Raw genomic sequence first — 26,109 nt, 5'->3', positions numbered from 1 at the left:
CTGACCAATAAGTACCACCCACTAGAGACTGACCCATAAGTACCACCCACTAGAGACTGACCTATAAGTACCACCCACTAGACTGACCCATAAGTACCACCCACTAGAGACTGACCCATAAGTACCACCCACTAGACTGACCCATAAGTACCACCCACTAGACTGACCTATAAGTACCACCCACTAGAGACTGACCCATAACTACCACCCACTAGAGACTGACCCATAAGCACCACCCACTAGAGACTGACCAATAAGTACCACCCACTAGAGACTGACCCATTAGTACCACCCACTAGAGTCTGGCCCATAAGTACCACCCACTAGAGACTAACCTATAAGTACCACCCACTAGAGACTGACCTATAAGTACCACCCACTAGAGACTGACCAATAAGTACCACCCACTAGAGACTGACCCATAAGTACCACCCACTAGAGACTGACCCATAAGTACCACCCACTAGAGACTGGCCTATAAGTAACCCACTAGAGACTGACCAATAAGTACCACCCACTAGAGACTGACCCATAAGTACCACCCACTAGAGACTGACCCATAAGTACCACCCATTAGAGACTGACCCATAAGTACCACCCACTAGAGACTGACCCATAAGTATCACCCACTAGAGACTGACCTATAAGTACCACCCACTAGAGACTGACCTATAAGTACCACCCACTAGAGACTGACCCATAAGTACCACCCACTAGAGACTGGCCTATAAGTACCACCCACTAGAGACTGGCCTATAAGTACCACCCACTAGAGACTGACCTATAAGTACCACTCACTAGACTGACCTATAAGTACCACCCACTAGAGACTGACCCATAAGTACCACCCACTAGAGACTGACCCATAAGTACCACCCACTAGAGACTGACCCATAAGTACCACCCACTAGACTGACCCATAAGTACCACCCACTAGGAACTAACCCATAAGTACCACCCACTAGAGACTGACCCATAAGTACAACCCACTAGAGACTGACCCATTAGTACCACCCACTAGAGACTGACCTATAAGTACCACCCACTAGAGACTGACCTATAAGTACCACCCACTAGACTGACCCATAAGTACCACCCACTAGAGACTGACCCATAAGTACCACCCACTAGAGACTGGCCTATAAGTACCACCCATTAGAGACTGACCCATAACTACCACCCACTAGGGACTGACCTATAAGTACCACCCACTAGAGACTGGCCTATAAGTACCACCCACTAGAGACTGACCTATAAGTACCACCCACTAGACTGACCCATAAGTACCACCCACTAGAGACTGACCTATAAGTACCACCCACTAGAGACTGACCCATAAGTACCACCCACTAGAGACTGACCCATAAGTACCACCCATTAGAGACTGACCCATAAGTACCACCCACTAGAGACTGACCCATAAGTACCACCCACTAGACTGACCTATAAGTACCACTCACTAGACTGACCCATAAGTACCACCCACTAGAGACTGACCCATAAGTACCACCCACTAGAGACTGACCTATAAGTACCACCCACTAGACTGACCCATAAGTACCACCCACTAGAGACTGACCCATAAGTACCACCCACTAGAGACTGACCCATAAGTACCACCCATTAGAGACTGACCCATAAGTACCACCCACTAGAGACTGACCCATAAGTACCACCCACTAGACTGACCTATAAGTACCACTCACTAGACTGACCCATAAGTACCACCCACTAGAGACTGACCCATAAGTACCACCCACTAGAGACTGACCTATAAGTACAGTACTTAAATGCTTATAAGAAACTATAATTTAAGAACCCGTTAGCCTAAAAATACCAATTTAGACCCCATTAAATAAGAAGAACCTATTTAGCCTAAGATTTGAAACAGGTTCTTATTCTTAAAAAATGAACCTCTAGCAAATAGGTAGCAGTAGGTATATTAAAACTAAACTAAAACTAATCATTCCTGAACTACATAGTTTATTGTCAACTTGTCCTAGCTATTGTCTTGAAATAGGACATATGCTGGGCCGATTTAAGAAAAAACTATAGAGATTAGATTTAGAGACTTAGAGTGGTGTTTGTTGGATAGTTCTTAAAGAGTCCTTGTAAGCCACACCTTTGTTGATATTTAGAGATGCTTTTACAATAACAGGTTATCATACATAAGGTTTCAATAAACGCATTTTGAAAAAAAAGGGCTCTTTACACTTGCATGTGTGTGAACAACAATAAAAGCTCGCAGTGACCAAAAGCTTGGACCAGCAATTTAGGCAAACACATTGTGAACATTGGTGGATTACACAACATTCATTGAGTTTTAGTATTATCACAAACTAGTTGACACATCTCATCATTATGTTATCGGATTTGTTGGTCATTAAGCTCCTAAGTACATCCCATAAGCTCAGTTTGACTATTTAATGTGCTTAGGAAAGTATTGTATCTTCAATAACGAAAAATAAACGGTTTGCTGCGAATTGTGTTTGTGGTGCCCAATACCCCTGGATTTGAACTGGATACATGGGGGGCAATTGCCAGCTATACTTTGGTTAAAAAATAAAGTCTCATTCTAATTTACTGAATTCAATACAAAAAAGATCGCGACAGCTTCGCCAAACCTGTCAATGCAATGGATGGCTTCTAACACTTGGTACTTTGGTAGAATGACAAAATTGCGGCGAACAGAGGCCCTTAAGAAAGGAAATAAGAGTGGCCAGAAGACGAACGTTAGTTACTTTTACTATTCTTGAAAAGTAAAGTGCCGAGTGCCACTTGAAAAAGAGGCGAAACACCCACTTTTTATTTCTCCACTATCCCGTTTCAGAGGTTCCCTTGTCAAACGGTTAATCTACTTAATCAACATGAGTTGGCTAAACAGAAACGCATTTAGCCAAGTTGACAGCGAATCAGTATCTGGTTATTAAAATGTGTTTTATGTGTTTCATTACTTGCCGCTAGAAACTAGACCTGGGCGAATAGCCATCGCCCTGCGACTTTAAGCTTTTCCCGGAAATATATTTTTTCAAAATCGTGAAACTTAAAATAATATCAAAGTTGCCATACCTTAGTGAATATACAATTAAAATCAAATTAAAATTACTAAAATATGAATGCTCCCCTACCGGATAAGATATTTAATAAAACCAAGAAACTCGAAATAATATAAAAAGTTATCCTACCTGAGTAAATATTCAATTAAAATAAAAAATAATAAAAAAATAACTAAATATATATAAATCATTTTGCGTATTAACAAAGTTTCCCTACCGGATAAGATATCTAATTAAATCGTATTACTATAAAAAAAAAGGTGGCTTTACCTTAGTAAATATTAAATTCAAAGCGTATTAATGCAGCAGAATTGCCTTACCTGAGTAAATATTTAACTCACCTGAGAGTAGTCGGAGAGGCTGATGGGGCAGTTGTACTTGGTGTGGAGGTCCAGCACTTCTCGGAGGTAACATATCAGCAAGGTAAGGCGCGTCATGCCGTTAGAAGAAGCGCTGGGCATTGGTACAGCCTGGATTACAGAAATGGGGGACGTCATCAGCGGCGCAAAAAGTCTGCGCATAGAATTTTAAAAAAAAATCCAGTAGGACGTCCCAACTATGACTTTTCTGACAACGTGAACTTTAAAAATTGAACTGCAATACTCAAGCAGCAAATCAGGATTGGCAACACGCGTTTCTTTTTTTTACGGGAGGGGGGGGGGATAAAAGTCGTACTTGCTTGCTTAACATACATAGAAAACGATCACAGCACTCGTTATCCTCTACAACCAAGATCTCCCACCCTGATCTCTCTGGCGGATTCTTTTGACCAGTGGTTTCTCTTGGTGTCTCCACTTGCTGGGTATAAAACCACGCCCTCTCCGCCAGGTACCTCTTGCCATTCATCATTCTAAACCCCTAGCCCCACCTTCCCCCTCCATCCTACACTCCTAGCCCATCCATGCTACACCCCTAGCCCCACCTACCACATCCACCCTACACCCCTAACCCATTCATCCTACACCCCTAGCCACACCTACCACATCCATCCTACACCCCTAACCCATCCATCCTACACCCCTAGCCCCACCTACCACATCCATCCTACACCTCTAACCCATCCATCCTACACCCTAGCCACACCTACCCCCTTCATCCTACACCCCTAGCCCCACCTACCCCCTCCATCCTACACCCCTAACCCATCCATCCTTCACCCCTAGCCCCACCTACCCCCTCCATCCTACACCCCTAACCCATCCATGCTACACCCCTAGCCACACCATCCCTGTCCATCCTACACCCCTAACCCATCCATGCTACACCCCTAGCCCCACCTACCCCCTCCATCCTACACCCCTAGCCCATCCATCCTACACCCCTAGCCCCACCTACCCCCTCCATCCTACACCCCTAGCCCATCCATGCTACACCCCTAGCCACACCTACCCCGTCCATCCTACACCCCTAGCCACACCTTCCCCTTCATCCTACACCCCTAGCCACACCTACCCCCTCCATCCTACACCCTTAGCCCCACCTACCCTCTCTATCCTACACCCCTAGCCACACCTACCCCGTCCATCTAACACCCGTAGCCCCACCTACCCTCTCTTTCCTACACCTCTAGCCGCACCTTTCACCTCCATCCTACACCCCTAGCTACACCTTCCCCCTCCATCCTACACCCCTAGCCACACCTACCCCGTCCATCCTACACCCCTAGCCACACCTTCCCACTCCATCCTACACCCCTAGCCACACCTACCCCGTCCATCCTACACCCCTAGCCACACCTTCCCACTCCATCCTACACCCCTAGCCACACCTACCCCCTCCATCCTACACCCCTAGCTCCATCTACCGCCTCCATCCTACACCCCTAGCCACACCTCCCCCTCTATCCTACACCCCTAGCCACACCTACCCCGTCCATGCTACACCCCTAGCCACACCTACCCCGTCCATCCTACATCCCTACCATGCTACACCCGAAGCCTCACCTACCCTCTCTATCCTACACCCCTAGCCACACATACCATCCCCTACACCCCTAGCCCCACCACAACTATCGACTCCCTGTTTAATACTCTTTTTAAATTTTTGTGATAGCTATATAATTATCATAACCTTTCATAACCTTTCATAACAGGGAAGTCGATATTTCTTACCTGTTCTAGCGGGCTACCGCTCTTCTCGTTTTTTACTGCAACTTTGGTGACCATCACAGAAGGCGCTTCAAGGATACTCGCCAGCTCTAATGCGTTTTTTGGCCAACCAGACTACATGATCAATTAAAAGACTTTCAGCGCGTCGCGATTTACTACGACCTACTGTAGCACAAGTAATGACATTCAGTATATTATTCCACGCACTGAACACATTACTGTTAAGTAAATATCACAACATTAATCACCATCTCTTATCGAAATTCTAATGAGAAACTGAGAGAAAATCAAGCTAGAGGGAAAATAATCGTGGTCACTAAGAATAAATCGATAGCTCATTTTCCATAAATGTACAGTGTTCGTCCTCTGGAAAATGCAAAATGTAGTAAAACAACAACACTGTTTCGACTAGAGGTGGGAGTCGTGGAAATCATTTGTCCTTATTATAAGGGAAACATTTACGTCATTTGGACTTTGAAAGCTGTCTCAGCTGCTATTATAGCGGGGATCCACTAAATAGAAACTTTGCGTTTAAGATGTCACCAACCTTTTCTGTGATCTCCATATTACGCGCACGCTGTTCCAGCCACAGCGCTAGGTTATCCTAATCACACACCAGACAAGGGCATAAATATCATCAGCGACAATAGGGTTAAGCCACGTCTTCACATAAATATCATCAACGACAATAGGGTTAAGCCACGTCTTCACATAAATATCATCAACGACAATAGGGTAAAGCCACGTCTTCACATAAATATCAACAGCGACAATTGGGTAAAGCCACGTCTTCACATAAATATCATCAACAACAATAGGGTAAAGCCACGTCTTCACATAAATATCATCAACGACAATAGGGTGAAGCCACGTCTTCACATAAATATCATCAACGACAATAGGGTTAAGCCACATCTTCACATAAATATCATCAACGACAATAGGGTTAAGCCACGTCTTCACATAAATATCATCAACGACAATAGGGTAAAGCCACGTCTTCACATAAATATCATCAACGACAATAGGGTTAAGCCACATCTTCACATAAATATCATCAACGACAATAGGGTTAAGCCACATCTTCACATAAATATCATCAACGACAATAGGGTAAAGCCACGTCTTCACATAAATATCATCAGCGACAATAGGGTAAAGCCACATCTTCACATAAATATCTTCAGCGACAATATGGTAAGATGTGGCTACATCTTCACAACATAATCAACCATCAATTTAATTAACCTTACAATTTCATCGTAGTTACAAAACTAAATTTAGAAAATTATGACAAACGAATATTGGCATTTACCATTAACAAGGCCGATTTTTCACCGTGATTCGACAATTTTAGATGAAAAGAGGACAAGATGATAATGATATCTTTAGAAACAAAAGTGGATATCTCACGCACTACCATGGCCAACAATGCGCAGGAGACTCCCCTCAAAAGAAGAGCTAGTTACTAGACGAAATAGAATATCAGGTATGTATGGGCCACACCCAAAACCTCCCCTCTCATCCAGACGAGAAAAATGTCACCCTCCCAAAAGAAAGATTTCTGCAGAGGGCAGCTGAAGACGTGTCTATTATTAACATGTCCTACATGTACCATGGGGTCCAGGGGGTGGATTGAGTGACTACCCAGCAACATTTTCACTGAATTTCTAGTACATCCCTAGTTCTCCATTCCCCCTTTTTAGAGTCTGGATCCCCAAGCCAGTACTGACCGTTCCTTTGGGCAGCCTTCGTAGCACGAAAGGTACGAGGTCATCACGCAGCCAGGGAAGCAGCAAGGAGGACGTCAGGTCTTGAGGGATGGACATGAGCAGTGCGTTGAGCTTGCCCATGCTCGCCTCGAACTCACTCTGAAATTCAAGGGCAATCGGTAACGATGGGGCTTGTCACGCTATGAAAGCGGACTTATGGAACTTTTCAATTGGTCGATTGATAGGGGTTCGTCACGCAATTAAAACCAGCTGAGAGAAAATGCCAATTGAGTAATTGATAAGAACTGACTTGTTACGAAATCAAAGAAAACTTACAATAAATGCAAATTAGCAAATTAATAGCAATTAATCCGTCGCGCACCTAAAATGAATTGATGTTAAAAATTTTGTTTGGCATGCAGTTAAAGTGAACAAACATAAAAAATGAACGGAGACTGATGCGAAGACTTAAGAGTTTACACGCGAGGGAAAATCACATGAACGTAAATGGAGATGTGGAAAGAAAAAGGGACCATCCCGTTCTCTTACTTTCTCCTTCATACTGATTTTTTCATGCGAATAAGCACTCTTTTTTAGCTTCGCTTTCTTCGTATATACTATAACGAGACCTAGTCGGCCATACCGTTTTCATTCAGTTAAAAAAAAAATATGTGATATCTCAAAATAACCATCTAAAACAAAGCTTCATACTTTATTTACGAAATTCAGTGGAAAATATCGTAATAAATACCCATAAATCAGCCGATAGAAATGGATGCTTTCATCACACTTGATATATTACGTGGATGACAAAATGGAGGCTGACAAACTGTACCTGGTGTCTTGCCCAAATGGTGACCGCGCTGTGGACCTCTCCATAACCGAAGCACTTTACCACTTCATTAAACAGGTCAGCACTGCGAAAGCTGTGCCAGCGAGGGCCGCTAAATTATACCAGACAACGGATAAAACAAAACATAAAGTCTCGGGGATCCAAGATCATAAAAAAGCCCCAACCCATAACCCTTCCTCTCGGCGGTCCTTGCAATACACAATGTCCTGTTAATGGAAACACCATTGAACAGAACAACAAAAGATGTATGCACATTGAAAGTTCATGCACAGATCAGAAAAATATATTACAAGATTAACTTAACATAAACACATGCGAAAGCCTCTGGAATGAAACACCATTCAGAATGAATGCTGACCAGCCGTAGAGTCTTTTATGCGAAGCATGGGCGTGACTTTATATCATTTTGAACAAATAAATCCAAAAAACGTAAACTTATATACTGTAAGCACACCTGAAGTTGGCCACACCGTACGCCTTCTGGAATGTTGCTAGGCGATCTCGTACCTGGAGAACCTGAAGGAACAAGAAAGCTGATGATACAAATATTTTAATAAACTAAAAGTTTTAAAACCAGGAGAATATCTGAGTTACTTTTTCATGTGAATCGAGGTTATTGCCAGTCATTTTCGAGGGAGAAAAAGGTGAGGCAGAAAGGGGTGGATAGATTATATCTGAGATAAGACCGTTCTGCGAGCCTATAAACATAGATCGTCTCATAATGAATGGTATAACTAGAAGTGGAAAGAGGGAAATGAGTCAACACAGGCTTTTAGTGTTACGTTGAGCGCCTCTTGAAAACAAATTGGTTTCACTGGAAAAATAAAATAAAATTTTCTTCTTTATGACAGACCAAGCGCTGTCACACAAAATCAAACCTCAATCAACACTCATGTAAAAAATAATATTCACGAGGTGTTTATCTAAAAATAAAAATATCAAGTGACACCGCTTTTCCTTTACATTTGAAACTTTTCATGGTTCGAGTTTTTTTTCCAATATGTTTAATTATTCCTGAAGCAATAAATGCAACACAACATGGTGTATCTTACCTTGTTTAGCAGGCAATGAGATGGGGAAAGGCTTTTCAATGTTGGCGATGCCTTTTCCAAGACCTTTAAACAAAAAATATAAATTAAATAAAGAATAAATCTTGAACCCAAATTTACTGAATTGCTTAAAAATGGTATCGGAGTAAAGCATACCTTGCATCACATCAGTTGCAAAGCAATATTATTAATGTCCCAATGACATAGCTCAGTATCGTTTAGTTACACACACCCTCTTCTTGGCATAGTTCAGTATAGTATAGTCACACCCACCCACTTCCTGGCATAGTTCAGTATAGTATCGTCACACCCACCCATTTCCTGGCATAGCTCAGTATAGTATAGTAACACCCACCCATTTCCTGGCATAGCTCAGTATAGCATAGTCACACCCACCCTCTTCCTGGCATAGCTCAGTATAGTATAGTAACACCCACCCACTTCCTGGCATAGCTCAGTATAGTATAGTCACACCCACCCACTTCCTGGCATAGCTCAGTATAGTATCGTCACACCCACCCACTTCCTGGCATAGTTCAGTATAGTATCGTCACACCCACCCATTTCCTGGCATAGCTCAGTATAGTATAGTAACACCCACCCATTTCCTGGCATAGCTCAGTAAAGTATAGTCACACCCACCCACTTCCTGACATAGCTCAGTATAGTATCGTCACACCCACCCACTTCCTGGCATAGCTCAGTATAGTATCGTCACACCCACCCACTTCCTGGCATAGCTCAGTATGGTATCGTCACACCCACCCACTTCCTGGCATAGCTCAGTATAGCATAGTCACACCCACCCATTTCCTGGCATAGCTCAGTATAGTATAGTCACACCCACCCATTTCCTGGCATAGCTCAGTATAGCATAGTCACACCCACCCACTTCCTGGCATAGCTTAGCATAGTATAGTCACACCCACCCACTTCCTGGCATAGCTCAGTATAGTATAGTCACACCCACCCATTTCCTGGCATAGCTCAGTATAGCATAGTCACACCCACCCATTTCCTGGCATAGCTTAGCATAGTATAGTCACACCCACCCACTTCCTGGCATAGCTCAGTATAGTATAGTCACACCCACCCATTTCCTGGCATAGCTCAGTATACTGTAGTATAGTTACACCCACCCATTTCCTGGCATAGCTCAGTATAGCATAGGTCACACCTACCCTCTTCCTGGCATAGCTCAGTATATTAAAGGTGTCCTCGAGGGTAGGTGCCAAAGCCTGCAAGCAACTTTCGACAACATACTCATCCTCCTAAATGTGATAAATATCAACACTCGGTCAGAACTGCCTTTTAAGTTCATACATGATGTAGAAAAAAATGGTTATCACTGAACAAAAAACATAAATCGTAAAAATACTGTAACTACACTACTTATTATTAAAAAAAACAATGCATACCTTTATTTTGGATAGACATTCTTGCAGCTGTAGCAAGCTGCTTTCGCCACCTTGTCCACTTGATTTCGACAGTGTGTCAAATAGTGAGTTTGCCTTCACTTTGAACACAAGCTACAGAACATGCAGTTAATCAGATTCTAGTCCTATACAACATGAAATAATAATTGGCCATTGGCCAAGGTTAGTAAGAACAGTAAGAATATTATTATGTACACATTACACAAATGACAGAACGCTGTTTTTTCTGTAGTTGTGTAGTTTCTGCTAGGGGTTAAAACAGCCCCCTCCAACCAATCTGTGTATATGGCACTGACATCGGCTGATACCTCAAAACACTTCCTTGAAATCTTGCCACAAAAATATGAGGTGATAATCTATCTAGTAACTCTTGCTGTACCTCCTCATCAAGGTTGAACTGACGAGCAAACTTCTCAGCTTCATCAAACTTTCCTTTGTGTAGCAATCGAAAAAGCCTTCAGGGAAGAACAAACAACATGTCATAAAACGTTCACATTTTTCATTTCTCATTTGAGATTAGCCCTAATAATTTTTTTCTTTGATGACATCAAAGATGTTTACAAAACATGGGAAAACATAGATTATACTTGAGCCTGTTGTTGTACCTATTTTCTGGGAGGGACTCAGTTAGGCATCGGATCCTCAGAGCTGTAGAATCTTCATCTCTGAAACAATTAATGAAATGCTCTTGATGTTATCTCTGGGCCCTTCTAAGAGACCCAAAATAGCTCAGTGAGCAGTCTAGGGATTCGAAATCATTGCTTGTATCATTCACAAAGGCAAGAACTTTAGGTCAGGTTGTCCAGAGGTTTGATTCCAAACCATTGTCTGTATTATAACAAGAATAAGATAACAGGTATTCTTACCTGTCTAAGATACCTTCAATGAAATAAATTGTTTCCTGCAAAGATACAGTATGGGATTCCAGCATCAACAAAGGGCACAATAGAAGGGGGAAAGGGTACAGGAGGCAAAGATTTAAGCTCAGTCATCTTTTCTTGAATTCAAGCCCAAGTTGGGGGCTAGACACCCCCTGGATACAACTGTAAGCAACAAAACAAGCAACAACAACTGTTTCAGTTGCTAGGATGTAATGCTTTGCTGCAGTTTGACAAATGCAATTAGCACACCTTTGGGTAGTCCAGCACATCAATAAAACGATTTTACCTGGTTGCTAGGAGCTTGTGGTATTCTGCAGTTGGCCACTTGCAATGAATAAACCTGAGTCATGGAAGGAAGTTTGAGGATTTGGAGGAACTGATTGGCCTGGAAAATGTAGACAAGCATTAGTTAGCAAAAATTAATTAAAATGATAATATATTTTATGGCAAAAGGTCACCAAACAATATCACCTTTTCATCTGCAGGTTTTGTCATAATGACAATCTTATCATCTTCATCTGATCTAAAAAGCAAAGAAGGCTCTCAGTCTTAACAAGTTCCAAATTAGTTACTGTAACCTTAATATTAATCAAAGGCTCTGTGAGCCAACTCGTGAATGCAAATTTATTTTTCTAGTTATTTTCTTGTGTGCATAAATGATATACAGAATACTGAAAAAATGAACACATCCAAGATGCATGAACACATCCAAGATGCTAAGAGTACATTAAAATGTCCTTATACTTTTTTTTTCTTTTTGATGCCATGACACACCAAGAACAATATGATTAATTATTATTATTATTATAAAAATAAAAAATAATAATAATAATAAACAGAAAAAAATAATAACGCTATATATCAGTGGAATTGAACTGGGCCGCTGAGGTCAGAGACAAGTGTCCGCATAGTCCAGACCTGGGACACTCTTTGCGCTTGACATTCTGGCTCGCGTGAAAGAGGGTCCAGTATTTATTGCATGCGCATGCACGAAAATACACCGCATATATGCGGTGTAGCCTGGTTGCTTAGTTCAAGATGGCTGCGAAAGGGACGAGCGAGGGTTTATTTCAGAAATATTACGCTGATTTTGGTCGTGGGTAAATACTTGATTGTCAATCCTTTCTGAGAACAGGTCTGTTAGTCTGGAAAATATATCAATCAAAGAGCTTTTCCGTTTTCGTTATTTTTACGTGCATGCTTTAGACAATAGCGTCATTTCAAACGGGCGCGTGCTTTTTTGGAATTTGATTTTCAATTACATTTTATGGCGTTTTTATAGAAAACAAATCCCAAGCAGTTTGCTGATATTCATTCACATGTACAAAACATTCTTTTCAACTTAGCAATGATCGATTTTCAGAGCTCTGCACTCGACAAGGTCTAGCTTGAATCAACCCTCTTTAGGCACGTCCGTTATTGCGCGCGCTATCGTATTTCAACTTTTGCCGTGAAGATCGCTGATTGGTACATGTTCGCGCATGCGCATGCAATAAATACTGGACCCTCTTTCACGCGAGCCAGAATGTCAAGCGCAAAAAGAGTCCCAGGTCAGAGACAAGTGTCCGCACTGCTAGACTAATGTGGCATTGCTGAGTCCACTTCTAACTTAAATTAGTTTTAATACTATTGGTTTTAGTACTATTGGTACCGTTTGAAAAGTTTTTTTTCTAGCATGTCAAATTTCAGCATATTCTTTTTGGAAAAAAAAAATTAATACACCCAACAATGTGTTCTATGCATGTTAACATTCTAGAAAGGCGCAAAATCATTAGCGAGGGCCATGTGTTTGTACGACTTTTGTTTGATATTTAGTTAAGCTGATTGGGAAGAATTGTGAAAAATTAATTTGTGGAAATCTATCCTTTTCTATTTTGTCCTTCTAACAGATGTTCTTTTTTATTACCCTGCAAACAGAGACACTGCTTACAGAGGCTTTTCCCTTTTTGTTTCTTATTCTTAAAAGTCACAGTTTTGGCTAGTCACTCTTTCAGCACAAATACAAACAAACGCGAAAACCCAGAGACACAAATCGGCAAGTACTAAAACAAAGAAAATTAAAAGCTTTGCTAGCATTTAAGTTGTTTTGTTTGCAAACTAACAGCTTGAATTGGACTGAACCGTAGAAGACTGATTGATGTCAGTGACGAAGAAGCATGGGCACGCTCAACCCACATGGAAGACTTTTCTGAAGAAACTAGCTTATATATACTTTACTGTCATACTAAAGAATGACCGTAGCGGTCGCAGGTCGATGACATATCCCTTTTATAGTACTAGGCTTTAACCGGAAGTTGAACACCAGAAGTGTATATATTATCTAAGGATTGCTGTGTTGCTAAAGAACAGAAAGACCACAAAAAGTTTACGGATGATCGATCTGACCATCTAACTATCAAAAGTTAACCGGAAGTTTACACACCGGAAGTTTACACACGAGTGATCCGACAATGCACCTCGAGCGACACAATAAAACAAGTTTGTCTGACTCTTTTGCTTCTCACCTTCACTTTTTTTATACATAATTTATATACGTAAGCCAGCTGGTAAAAGGTAGTTTTAGATAATTGATGTCACTTCCTTGCTACTTGTTTATGTTTTCTTATTTCAATAATGATGTTGCTACCACTGTTGTTGTCAATGTTGACAAGGGACAACAGATCCTTCTATAATAATTTGTTTCTTATGGTGCAGCTACCATCTAATAGACGCCCCCTATCTAAAGAGCCCTCCTATCTAATGAATGCCTATCCTAAGCTTACAAGTTTGTTATGAACGCCCCTCTCTAATGAACCCCCTCTACATGTATTAAACGCCCCCCTTCTACCCTCCCTCCCAGCTTAAAAACATAAAATCTATTGAATGCCCCCATCCAGACCACCGAAATTTAATAAATGCCCCAGGCATGTTTTAGTCAGATACAGTACAAAGTAGGACAAATGAAGGCTTACCCCTCCCCTGTTGACTCCATATCACTAGCACTGATAAGCAGAAAGTCTTCTACACTGATGTGAGGCCAAGTCGCTACCAATGTCAGTGATTCAGCATCCCACAGGCTCAGGATATTCTATATGATACAATACCAGTGGTATAAAGCTGATTCGTTACCGTATATCAAGGACAAAAAGGAATGGTGGGTTATACAAGTACAAAAGGTAAGGCAAGGACAAAAGATTAGTTTATTCAAGGACTTTTTACCGCTGGTTGAACCATACTTTTAATTCAATTACTTTCTTTGCAAGCATTTATCAAGTTTTCAACTTCTTAAAGCAACTTCAGCAACTTAAAGGGTGGCCACTCAATAGAGATATAGTAATAACAACATATTTTGTAGGGAAGAGAGGGGAAAGGAGATAAAAAGTTTGAAGCAAGAAAAGAAAACGTTAGTTACCTACCCTGTCATCCAAAATAACAAGAAAATCCCCATGGCTTGTTTGGCATACCTTTAAAATACCTGAACCTACAGAAACACAAAAATGATCATTAAATTAACTAAAATATAAATAAATCTTAATGGATTTTGTAAGAATAGTTTTGCAAGGTTTGTAAGATTTTTTGTAGGATTTTGTAAGAATAGTTTTGCAAGGTTTACTACATACACTACCACACTCAAACATATGTACCCCTTTACGTGAAAATTTTGTGAAGGTTTTCTGGCAAAGAAAGAAACAGAAAGCACACTGGTACATTGGCTTGCTCTTCATGGTTGGCCTTGTGGAGAGAAGTAAAATACTATGACTTAAGATGAGAATGGGTGGAACAATAAACCTAGCATTCTTTACAGCATCACAGTATTGTGATGCATTGTGATGCTGCCAAGATGCCTGATATGTATAACATACTCAATAAATAAACAACTGAAGGCCTAAGAAGGCACCTCTGGAAGCCGCCATACGACTCATGTCGTATGAAGCACATCTTAAATAGAATTTGTTGATTTTTGTTGAGTGAGAAAAAACAGAGAACCCGAACAAAAACCCTTGGACGAAAGAACTTGAAAATCAAACCCAAACCCAGTGGTTAGACTAGAATAGTGACTTTCTGCCAACTGGGCCAAAGATACTACTCTTCCCCTAATTACCTAAAATGAAGGAGCTCAGCTTCTCAAAAAGAGCAAGGTATTGGCTCTCTTCTTGCATGGGATCCTGTCCCCAGACACAGAGACCATTTCCCTGGACACAATAAAAATAACCAGATAATATAAGTTATGTAAGTGAGGTCAACTGAGATTGTCGGGGTGGATTGAGGATTTCTTGAAGAGAAGGCAGGGCAACAGTTATGTTAAACATAATGACAATGAGGTCAATTTTAAAGGGCTTGTCTATCAAACATTTCTTCTAAGATCTCAGTCAGAATAGGGGAAGTGATACTGGTCATGGATCCCCATGCTTTTTGCCCCACCCCCGTTGGTCACGTCAAAATATGTCACTTGTTTGGCTCAAAGTGGTGTCTGCATGCTTTAGGTAAATCTGGTCTGATTTTGTAAATGGCTTTCTTTATTAGAGATTTAAGCTCATGTTTTCTTGGATAATGACAAAACCTATAATAAAATAGAATTGTACCAGTTATACATGTTTGTACTTAAGTTGGCCTTAATCAAGTCTTTATCAAGTCTGATTTTGAAATTAATGCCAATTTAGTATTTCTGATATACTGCAGTTATTTGTGCTGGTGCTTACATATGTTGCAAGCGCTGAAGTCCCATTAAAGGAGAAAGGCACCACTCCATGAACGTAGTCCTGCTCATGTGCCAGAGAAACATCTGTGCATCTGATAGTCATAGACTCATGAAGCTGAAAAGATAAAAAAGTTTAAAATTTGTTCATATAAAAACATGAAAAAGTCAATTTTTTTACATCTCTAGTATCAATTTTATCAGCACTCCCTAGCTACTTTCGTCTACTCATTGAGTCAAAATGTTTTGTAAAAAGTTTTTAAGGGTGGAGGTAACATACTAATCTGAGATTAAATGCTCCCCCATTTTCATGGAAAAATTGGATAAAACCGACTCCCCTCTCAAGAAAGAGTATAAGGGAGATTAAATGATTCCCTCAATAGGGGTACGAAAACAATGTTAGTACAGTAAGCATGACCTTAGGACCTGAAGCATCGTCAATGCAAACAGTGATTAACAATTGCAGTTCTACAACTAAAAGGCAAAAAAGTATGAAAGATTATCAATTATTAATTACAACTCTCCATAGAAGTTTATTTTAAGTACCAGCTTTTGGTGAACCATCTGGATTGGCTGGCTACAGTATCTAGACTTGTCCCTTCATGCTGGTCAAGTAGAACCATGTTACAATATCTAATACATGTAGCTGTTATTCTAATACTTACATGCTTCATAGAACCAAAATCTTGAGACTCGATGGCTAATGATGACAAAAAAAACTGGTTAATATCAATTCCTCATAAACATAATAAAAATTCTAAAACCTAATTAAAAAAGATGTTTATTTGCCTGCATTCAGTTCATCCATCTTCAAATTGGAAAACTCAAATAGTTTTCTTGATGCTGTCAATAACACCAGCTTGCTGCTACCTGTTATCAACAAGGAAATGTTACATATAAATACTAGGCGTACACTCAATGAGATCTACGACTTCTTGAGAACTCACCATCTTGGTTATGCTGTGAGAAATTGACATTCAGAAAAACAGCACTTTTTGTTGAGCTTTCATCAATCTCTTGAATAAGTTTCTGGAATTCAAACAAATATATACTGTCATTTATTATATTAAATTTATGGGCAAAGGTTATAAAGCTCTACCAATACCTCAGAAAATATTATTTTCTTTGAAGGAAAATGTATGAAGTGAATGGAGCCAGATCTATATAAAAAAATGCAGGGTTAAATAACCATTACACAATTATAGCCAGTGCAGCATCACAAAATATATAACTTACCTATCCCCAACAACCACAAACAAAGAGTCATCACTCCAAGCTACCACATCCACTTCCACCTCTGAAAAAAGATGATGATATGATTATGATGATGATAATGATGTTAACGATGATGATGATGATGATGATGATGATGATGATGATGATGATGATATGATTATGATGATGATAATGATGTTAACGATGATGATGATGATGATGATGATGATGATGATGATGATGATGATGATGATGATGATGATGATGATGATGATGATGATGATGATGATGATGTGTATGGTGTAGTGGTGGTGGTGATGATGATGATTACTGTGATGCTATCATAATAGTATTGATTATGATAGTGCTGGTGATGATACTTTATCATGATTGCGGTAGTGAGCTGGTGGTTTGAGATGGCAACAACAATTTTCATAAAACAGTCATACCGAAAGTGAAAGAGGCTTCCAGCTTCGTGCAACTCGGGTTGAACAACCTAACGTGCTTGGATACCACAAAACAGAAACCATCCTGTGACGTCGCCCCACAAAAAAATGGCAACACGTCGACCTATAAATAATCAAAACTTAGCTACTTTACCTATCCAAATTTAAAGATCTTCAAATACAAAGTAAAAAGCACAATCCATATCTCCTCACCGTGCCTCTCGGCGAAATACTCGCTAAAGTATCAACTTGATACAATGGAGACCCCGTCTCATTACGAGGACCGAAATTCACAGTCTCCTCCCCACCTGCAAGGCCAACTTCAACTGAATCCCACGACATTTTCACAAACAAAGGCAGAAGAACTTTCTTCGCATTTCTTTCGTGTTGATAATATTTCTATTTTCCCGCCCTGGCGCGCATTGAATTGTGGGTCTCTTGGGAGAAACCGCTGAAAACAAACACGGACCGCAAAAAAAATATGAAAACTTCAAATAGCGTCATATCTTTTTCTATAATTGAATTATTCTTTATCCTCAGTGCTCATCCCTTGGACGATTATAAAATGAATTTGAAGATAGATATTTTGTTATCGCGCAGGCAAGTCTTTGTACAAGGAATTTCAGTAAGTAAAATAGCGTATCGCTTACATCAGCTGTTTATTTTTTTGTTACCGAAGATCCCCGTATTGAAAAAATTACTATTAGAAAAAATACGAAAGAAGGAAGTAAAAAGAGAAGAAAGAATTGTCCGCTGAATAAAATGCAGTACAGCAGGCGCGTGATGTGGTCTGACTGTGCGGCCGTGTCGGCGTGGGGGACCTGAGACCAAACATCGTAAGCACACAAACATGGCGGAAGTGTCGAAGGTGTGGGATAATTCCGCGAAAAAAGGGACCAAATTACGTTGATCTAATCACTTATTCTTACTCAAAGCCCGACAAGATATTTATCAAAGTGTTCTGTGGCGTTTTCCATTATTTCGGTGCAAGTAGGGTTTGTTATTTTCAGACAAAGTACTAAAATTTGACAAGTCATCGAAGAAGCAGAGGACGAAAACAACTAATTTCCTGACTTTTTGTATAGTTCCATCCTCATTTATTTGAGTAATCTTTGGTGTTTCTCATCGAAACTAAGATGATTCAAAGGCAATCGGTGCTGCTGGCACTATGTATCGTATGCTCGTCAGCCGTAAAGAGTGCTTTTGGTGAGTAATTCCATCTTTTTTCTGATCCACAACACGATTTGTCGTGACACGAATCTGATTTAATTTAAAGATGTTATACAACACTATACTATAACTGTGTTTGCTGATAGTTTCATTTTCGAAGGCGTAACGTTTCTCGCCAATGTTTCAAGCAAAATTGTTATCGTCTTTCTTGGTCAGCCAAGCAAACTAAAAAATGCAAACTGTGTGATACTACCGAGCGGTTTTGGAGCGATCGATCAATATCAAGGACATTCCTTCAAACTTTAAGAGTGTTCTTCCGAATTTCTAGAGACAATATTCCGAATTATTAAAGAATGTTCTCCCGAGCTTCAAGAGAACGATCTTCCGAATTTTAAGAGAACGATCTTTCGAACTTTCAGAACTTTACAGCGTTTTTTTCTAATTTGAAGGGAAAAAACTTCCGCATTTAAAAAACGTTCTTCCGATTGTGCCAACAAGATTGTTTATAAACGATATAACAAAGCAAGATCGTTCCCTCATTATTAACAAGATCATTCCCTCATTATAGAAAAAAGCGTTTGTTGATCTTCCAGATTTGTCCTTAAACATTTTTCGCTAGTGTATGTTTTCCCTTGCCGTGTCACATATGACTTTGGCCCGTACCCAGGGGGTGCATTTGCACCCCCCTCCCCCTTATAACGGCAGAAAATCCACTTCCAGTCCGCAATAGACATGCTTTTTGTAGACAAATCTATGAACACCAGCAAATTTGATTTAAAAAATGACATTCCCGATCACTCTGGTATGTCATAAATCTATAAGTCAAACTTTTTCCAAATCCGCAATACTAAAAAAAAATCATTTTTTTTTCTTTCGGGTACCGTCATATTTTTATCAGAAAACTCACCCCCTCCCCCCAGAAAATTAGGTCCATTTTTTGGGATGTTGCACCCCTAGAGAAAAACCCTGGGTCCAGGCCTGATATATACAGTTTTGGTAATAAAAAATCTAAAGAATAACCACATGAATTATAACTAAGCCCTATATCTGTAAGACAGCCAATTTCTTGACTTACACCCAGGTCAGTGCAGGGACCCTGGTACACCAACTCACGGCCAGAGGTCCATTTCCCCAGCTGGGCAGGAACCCTTCCCTTCTGGAACACTGATCCGCTTCACATGTGACAGCAATTACCAACTGTCTGGTGCTAGAAAAATCCAATGTGAATCTAATGGAGAGTGGAGTTCTAAAATGCCATCATGTCATGGTGAGTTTATTTGTTACAAGCAACAATAAAATACAATGCAGAGCTCTTTTACAAATAAAAAGCTGACTTTTAAAATTCTTTTTTATTACAATACAGTTTTTAAAAAAGAGTCATGCCTCGTGTGCATGTTTTTGTCCAGCCTAACAGATTTCTTGTAGTAGTTGTGCACATTTTTATCACTTGAGCTCAACAAACTTCATGTTCTTGTGTAATTTTAACCTTATTGGTAGAGTAAAACCCAGTTATGATTCCACATAACAAATTCCTTTTCCTAGGAGGAGAGAAGACTATTGTAAATGTGTCTCAATTCTACAAAAGAAACTTTGACCCAATTTTATGTTACAGTGAAATTTGTCTTCTAATTGGTCACATTTATCAGACCCACTTGTAGAAATGGACCAAACAGACACTAAACAGAGTATTTGATAGTATCCAAATTGCCATTACATTATCTACTGCTTCAAGACTTCATGCTATAGTTTTGTGTAATTCTATTCCAGCTCAGCTTTGCCCACCCCAAGCACCTAAAATTCCCTACAGCACGTTGCTGACGGCATTCACCCCTGGGGTGACCAACCAGATTGGTAGTATTCTAGAATATGCTTGTAATGGGGGCTTCACTGCACATGGAACACCAACATACTTGTGTGACAAGGATGGTGTCTGGAAAGGGAACTTTGTATGTGAAGGTAGGACACTCATTCTTTAATGTAGTATTTTACCTACTGTATGTATAAGTTGGGAAGTTTAAAGGTTAATGACACTTTAAATATGTAGGGTATTCACAACTAATAATGATCTTCATTTTAGCACCATTTTATTTTATTAACGCTAATAAATGAATTTTAACTTTGCAAAATGACAATTTTGCAAAGTTAAAGAAACTTGTTCTGTGTCCCCTTTTTGCAGTTGTAAAATGCCCTCCTCCATTTGTTCCTGACAATGGAAATGTCAGCTATACTTCCAGGATGTTTAATAGCATAGCACATTACAAGTGTGGTGCAGGTTTTTACCTGTATGGAAGAAGTAACAGTTCTTGTACTCAGCAAGGAACATGGACACCTGCTCCTCGCTGCTGTAAGTACTGCAACTGTGCACTTGTTTCTCAATACACCCGAGAGTTCTTAGGTCTCTTAATTTGAAAAGCCGGCCAATTAACTATAACTTCATTGCATCATCAGTATTTGTATCACAAAATAACTCTTTCAGAAGAGGAGATTGCTTATAGCTAGGAAATAATTTCTTTAAAAAAGTGGCTTTCTCAGAGAGTACTTGTGTTTTGAAGGTTTCAATGACATTTTATAATAACCCTATTTGGTACTGTATAAGCCTTTGAGATATGGAAAGAGATTGAAAAAGTTGACAAAGTGATAAATGCTGTATGCTAAGGCTGGAAATCCCTACAACCCTAATTTTGATTTCACAACATAAAATTCATTTTTAAGTCATAATGCAGAAGGATTTCACGATCACATCTTGCTTAGAATAAAATCAAAAAGCCCAAACTGTCGCGATCTCATACCAGAACAATGAATACAATAGTCTGCCCTGAAGAAGTCTTATTAAAGACGAAAATTTGGCAGAGTCGATTTCCAGTTTTTGGTGTATTGCTTAGAATTAAAAAATTGTTGTTGCAGTTTGATGTAAGAGGACCCTTACTAAGGGAAGACCCAGGGTCAGTATGTTGCAAGATTAAAATGAGCCTTCCTTTGTTGTCTTCAGTGGTCATCTGCGATGAGCCAGGAGATCTAGAACATGGCACCATCTACACTCACCCACCTCCACAGATGCCGTATGTGACCGAGCTTGTGATGTACACTTTTCTAACCTTCAGATGTGATCCACGCTACTCCCTGCATGGGTCTGAGAAGAGAGTGTGTATGCCTTCAGGTCGATGGTCTGTAGACCAACCTATTTGTGGTAAGCACTTAGATACGGTATGTGTAGGGGCCGACCATTTCAGAGAGGTGTGGGCTTTTTATTTAAAAAAAAAAAATTATGTATGCCATTTGTGTAAACATTTACTGCATTATTGGTTCCCTAGAAAAAAGCACCATACAAACAGCACCGTAAAAATCCCGTACAGTTAATAGTTACAGGTGGCATTAAACTATTATTAATTCTGCAGTGGTCAGCTCCTGTGGATCACCTGGTGATTTCTCACAGAATGGTCAGATGACCTACAGCAGATCCCCGCCCACTATTGGCACCATTGTCCGCTTTAGATGTCACCATGGTTACAGACTAGTGGGTACACAGACCCGGACTTGTCTGCCTAGTGGTCACTGGACCAGCACTAGAAACCCTACTTGCACTGGTATGGAAACAATTCAGCTTGCGAACTTGTAGAAAATAATCAAAATCATCAATTGAAAGGGTAGCATACTCATCTTTAACCCCTGCAACCCAGATTTGAATCTGACTTTAAGCTTGGGCACTTGATTCTGGATTTGAATATGGTGCTGTAAGTTATTTGAACTTGTTTCTCCTGTGTCTCAGTCTTTTGATAAACTTCTTCAAACTTCAACTTTAATTATATCAGAACAATATTTACAGTAGCACACTACCTGCAGATAGCTAAAGCTGGTCGAGGCAGGTAGGTGAAGGATAGTACTGGTTATTATAGAGAAAAGGGAAAAAACTAATATTAATTCAATACTGGATACAAAACATATGATTAAAAACAGGTACACTATTTAAAGAAGATCAAGAAAAAAATAATGAATTAATGAGCAAATAAATGAATTAAAAGATAAAGTTTACAGTTAAAATATGTCATTAATAATCGTTTTTGTGTCAGCATAATTATCCTCTTTTTTGAAAATGTCAAATAATATTGAATTCATTTTTTTCTTGAACAAGACAACTGTGAATGAGACAACCATGGTCCCATTCCATAACACCTCACTTAAAAACCTGTGTGCTATTTGCTGGAGGGCAGAATTACCCTCAGTGTCACAGCATATCTACATTTCTAAACCCAGAGGATGAATAGCCACTTTGAAGACATGTCTCAGTTTAGAACTGTTATCATTATTAAATAGGAAGAGGATAGGTTTTACAGATCATTTTACAAGGGATTTGGGTAAACAGGAGTTAACAAGTTTCAACAATAGCTTTGCTTTTTAAAAGCAATTAAACAAGTAACCCCCTCCCCCCCTTTATTCCCTTGATACTTCCTACTAATAGTATCTTTTGCTTTGTGTCCATTTTAGAAATCTTTTGTGAGGAGCCAGATATCCAAAATGGTTACCATGACAATAAAGAAATCTCTGGAATATATAAACATGGCACAACAATCAACTATCAGTGCAATCATAAGTTCTACTTGTGGGGTAATAAATCTCGGCAATGCAGCTCCCAAAACGGTGTGGCCTTCTGGACAGGTGTGCCCCCTCTTTGCCTCACTCTGGTGCAGTTTGATAAGAGGTGTCATGAAGCAGGCGGGAAGTTTGTCATGAAAACAAATACCCCAGATTGCATTGTAGAAGGTAAATTGAAGAACTTTTTTTTATTTGTATGCTACCTATTACTTTGTTTACTATTGTTTTGTAAAGTAGCACAAACTAAAATTATGACAAAATAACGAGTACATAGATATACTCATCAGCATACTGATTGGACACAGTTTGAACTCAAGAGTCTGCCCTTAGAGATAGAACCAAAGATTGGTTAATAAAATGGGATGAATGACAGTACTGTACCTCTTGGTCTACCATCCTTACAGTTATTTATACATTACAAATGTGTTTTTTTTTTCTTTTCTCTTACTTTGACTCTCTTTCTTTCAGTAACTTTACCACCCACACTTAGCTCACGGACAAGAATAAATAGCAACGAACTTGACACGCTTACCATTGTTACAGCCAGTGCCGGCTCCACCCTTGGGGCCCTAGTCATTCTTTTGAGCATACTTATATTTGTCCGAAGATGCCACCGCAGCCGTCGATACAGGAACAGTACAAGACGTAGCTTCTACAGTGAGGATGACAGATTAACTCTGATTGCTACATACTCGGGTGATGTACATTTTCAGTTACCTTCGTATGACGAAGCAATGAGCCAAGTCGAGAGAGCCCCACCTCCATTTGAATTAGTCATTTCTGAGGTAACCAATAATAACCCAACTGCAGAGATAAGAGATGATGTTGTTGATAGCGCAGTGGTGGCAAGCTCAGAAGAGGTGCCTATAACTGAGGGAAGCTTGCCTGACAGTGAAGAACAAATCAATATAGTGAGCAATCCACTGGCAGAACATGGTCCTTCTCAGGGGGAGGAACAACAAGGAAATTTTAATTATGGGTACAGTGATGATACCCCACCCTCTCCTCCCTCTGTCAGCGCCAGAGGCAGCATATCAGACGAGGAGCAATCCACTAACGAGGCACGCCCATTAATTAACTCTGTATGAGAGAATTGTTACACTTGTCAATGTGCAAGTTAATTTATGCTGTACAAATGCATCAATTTCATGTTGAACTCTCTAATTTCTTCTTTTTTAAACAGAGATCAACTTTAAACTGGAAAAAAAACCTATTAAGTGGAAACATCTTAGGGTCCTGGCCCCGTATGCAGTTCTGCTCAAGGTTAAACCAATCAGCTATCGAGCTATGATTTGGGATTTGCACGGCGCAGATCTGCGCGGTTTGAGCCAATCAGACGTTCAGAGGTTTTGTTTTACCTTTTGTTTGAGAATTAACAAAGGCTTTGACCTCTGTTGACATGTAATAACCAGATATTTATGTCATACAGAGTAGTCTGGTTATTGTATGTCAACACCTCCTTGATGTCACCGAGATCCATAACCTCTGATTGGCTCAAACCGTGCAGATCTGCGCCGTGCAAACCCCAAATCATAGCTCGATAGCTGATTGGTTTAACCTTGAGCAGAACTGCGTACGGGGCCAGGACCCTAAGATGTTTCCACTTAATAGGGTTTTTTTCCAGTTTAGAGTTGATCTCTGTTTTTAATGGTTGGATCTGCAAAGTAGTCAATGGGTGGGCCATACTTCATGTGGCCTTTCTCTGGAATGCAGATGAAAAATTCACCTGAAAAGGTATCCTCCATATGTTGTTGGCAAAGTGCAAAGTTTAGAATTGCTTGTTTTTTTTTTTCACACCCATCATCCCCCCTTTCACACGCACACACAATTGTACTGTTTTGCATGCCACAGCCCTCCAGACTTGTGCATGAAGTATTCCAGGCACCCAGCAGACACCATCTTTCCCATCATAGTTGCTATAAAGATTAGCATATTCAGCCCTTAAATCTTTTAAGATTAATAAAGTTGTCAATTCAAACTCTAACCACAATCTGAAAAAAGGCACAATTGAAAATAATGTGTACATATTTTGTAAACAAATGTTTCTTTATATAAAAAAAAAGACGCCAGGGGACAGAAGGAAAAATGGCAAAGTCCAATTTGTAAGCTTATATTCGCTTGTTTTTTTGCATATATATGTTCCTTGTGTAATAAAAACCCCAAATAAGCTTTAGTATTTTTGGTAGATAATCCGTTCTAGAGTGCAAATTATAAGACTCTTGATTTTTCTGAAATTGACTGATTTGGAAGAAATTGCTTATGGCAACTTTGAAATTGATTTATGGCAACTTTAACCATAGCTTATTTTGTTTTATATTATGCAAGGAACAAATATTAGCTAACACATCCGTACAATTTAAATTTTGCCATTATTTGTTCCTGTCAAGACAGGGTAAAATAGCATTACCAAGATTAGAATAAATTCTATAGAAAATTATGTTTATAGAAAGGCCACGAAAAAGCTTGAGCTGTATTGTTGTTATGTTATTGGTGAAGTACAGTTTTGTATCAAAATAAATAAATAGATCTAAAATATATGTTGTCTTTATTGGTCATTGGGCTGCATCTTTGCTTTGTTTGCTCCATACCCTCAGTTTTAATAAAGATCACTCATTTTAGTGATCTTTATTAGCTACAATTGTTGTTTTTATTTTCATTCCACTATAAAGTCCTCTAGTCTCACCCTAAGTTAGACCCTGAGGGCCATGCGTACATTATCATTTTAATATTGATTAAAAAAGGCATCTATCTACCCTCCCTGCATCCTCAAGCGTGCACCTAGGGGTTGTGTGCGCACCCTAAAAGTGGGTTATCTCTTGTTGAAAGGAAAGTATTGTACGTTTTCCATAATGATTGGGCAGCCACAACCAGCGAGTTGTTGTTACACATGCCTGTAGTAAACATTTTAAGGTGATGAA

The 26,109-nt window shown here is 39.7% G+C and overlaps 2 protein-coding genes and 1 long non-coding RNA gene across 5 annotated transcripts in view; 1 reads left to right on the top strand and 2 right to left on the bottom strand.

Moving 5' to 3' along the window:
* The window catches only part of LOC5514877 (kinetochore-associated protein 1), a 94,412-nt gene extending 76,552 nt beyond the window's left edge, over positions 1–17,860 (bottom strand). For both annotated transcript variants that reach the window (XM_048730514.1, XM_048730515.1), the window contains exons 1-25: positions 17,645–17,860; positions 17,435–17,555; positions 17,007–17,067; positions 16,876–16,930; positions 16,718–16,799; positions 16,560–16,640; positions 16,436–16,470; positions 15,775–15,888; positions 15,177–15,267; positions 14,491–14,555; positions 14,047–14,162; positions 11,567–11,618; positions 11,382–11,480; positions 11,081–11,115; positions 10,820–10,879; positions 10,594–10,669; positions 10,197–10,307; positions 9,960–10,049; positions 8,782–8,844; positions 8,184–8,245; positions 7,712–7,820; positions 6,898–7,035; positions 5,712–5,768; positions 5,168–5,278; positions 3,398–3,526 (exon numbers count right to left, since the gene is read on the bottom strand). In XM_048730514.1, the coding sequence (XP_048586471.1) occupies positions 3,398–3,526; positions 5,168–5,278; positions 5,712–5,768; positions 6,898–7,035; positions 7,712–7,820; positions 8,184–8,245; positions 8,782–8,844; positions 9,960–10,049; positions 10,197–10,307; positions 10,594–10,669; positions 10,820–10,879; positions 11,081–11,115; positions 11,382–11,480; positions 11,567–11,618; positions 14,047–14,162; positions 14,491–14,555; positions 15,177–15,267; positions 15,775–15,888; positions 16,436–16,470; positions 16,560–16,640; positions 16,718–16,799; positions 16,876–16,930; positions 17,007–17,067; positions 17,435–17,555; positions 17,645–17,773 (2,142 nt within the window). In that variant the 5' untranslated portion in view covers positions 17,774–17,860. The remainder of the gene's footprint in view (positions 1–3,397; positions 3,527–5,167; positions 5,279–5,711; positions 5,769–6,897; positions 7,036–7,711; positions 7,821–8,183; positions 8,246–8,781; positions 8,845–9,959; positions 10,050–10,196; positions 10,308–10,593; positions 10,670–10,819; positions 10,880–11,080; positions 11,116–11,381; positions 11,481–11,566; positions 11,619–14,046; positions 14,163–14,490; positions 14,556–15,176; positions 15,268–15,774; positions 15,889–16,435; positions 16,471–16,559; positions 16,641–16,717; positions 16,800–16,875; positions 16,931–17,006; positions 17,068–17,434; positions 17,556–17,644) is intronic.
* LOC125568369 lies at positions 1,967–3,391 on the bottom strand. The gene is made up of 2 exons (XR_007312298.1): positions 2,654–3,391; positions 1,967–2,613 (listed from the first exon to the last, which is right to left on the bottom strand). It is a non-coding gene; the product is annotated as an uncharacterized LOC125568369 (long non-coding RNA).
* Positions 17,861–18,251: 391 nt separating the features above from the next.
* Positions 18,252–25,726, top strand: LOC116619628 (CUB and sushi domain-containing protein 3). 2 transcript variants are annotated; one of them, XR_007312297.1, is made up of 9 exons: positions 18,252–18,637; positions 19,683–19,868; positions 20,369–20,557; positions 20,778–20,945; positions 21,591–21,788; positions 21,997–22,185; positions 23,084–23,359; positions 23,660–24,348; positions 24,827–25,726. XR_007312297.1 is itself a non-coding variant. In XM_048730519.1 (8 exons), the coding sequence occupies exons 1-8, from the start codon at positions 18,568–18,570 to the stop codon at positions 24,277–24,279; spliced, it is 1,896 nt and encodes a 631-aa protein (XP_048586476.1). In that variant the 5' UTR covers positions 18,252–18,567; the 3' UTR covers positions 24,280–25,726. The 2 variants fall into 2 exon arrangements, 1 of the variants encoding a protein (XP_048586476.1); XM_048730519.1 differs by having other exon boundaries at positions 23,660–25,726.
* The last annotated feature ends 383 nt before the right edge of the window (positions 25,727–26,109 follow it).

This window comes from Nematostella vectensis, chromosome 7 (genome assembly GCF_932526225.1).
Source record: "Nematostella vectensis chromosome 7, jaNemVect1.1, whole genome shotgun sequence".
Taxonomy (NCBI): domain Eukaryota; kingdom Metazoa; phylum Cnidaria; class Anthozoa; order Actiniaria; family Edwardsiidae; genus Nematostella; species Nematostella vectensis.
Note: the sequence above shows the minus strand (reverse complement) of the source record. Positions and strands in the feature narration are given on the sequence as shown.

Bases quoted from the DNA above. Each gene is read 5' to 3' on its own strand.
- LOC116619628 (XM_048730519.1), top strand. From the start codon at position 18,568: ATGATTCAAAGGCAATCGGTGCTGCTGGCACTATGTATCGTATGCTCG. The intron at 19,869-20,368 runs GTGAGTTTATTT...ATTCTATTCCAG, and splicing joins TAAAATGCCATCATGTCATG to CTCAGCTTTGCCCACCCCAA. The intron at 20,946-21,590 runs GTAAGTACTGCA...TGTTGTCTTCAG, and splicing joins GACACCTGCTCCTCGCTGCT to TGGTCATCTGCGATGAGCCA.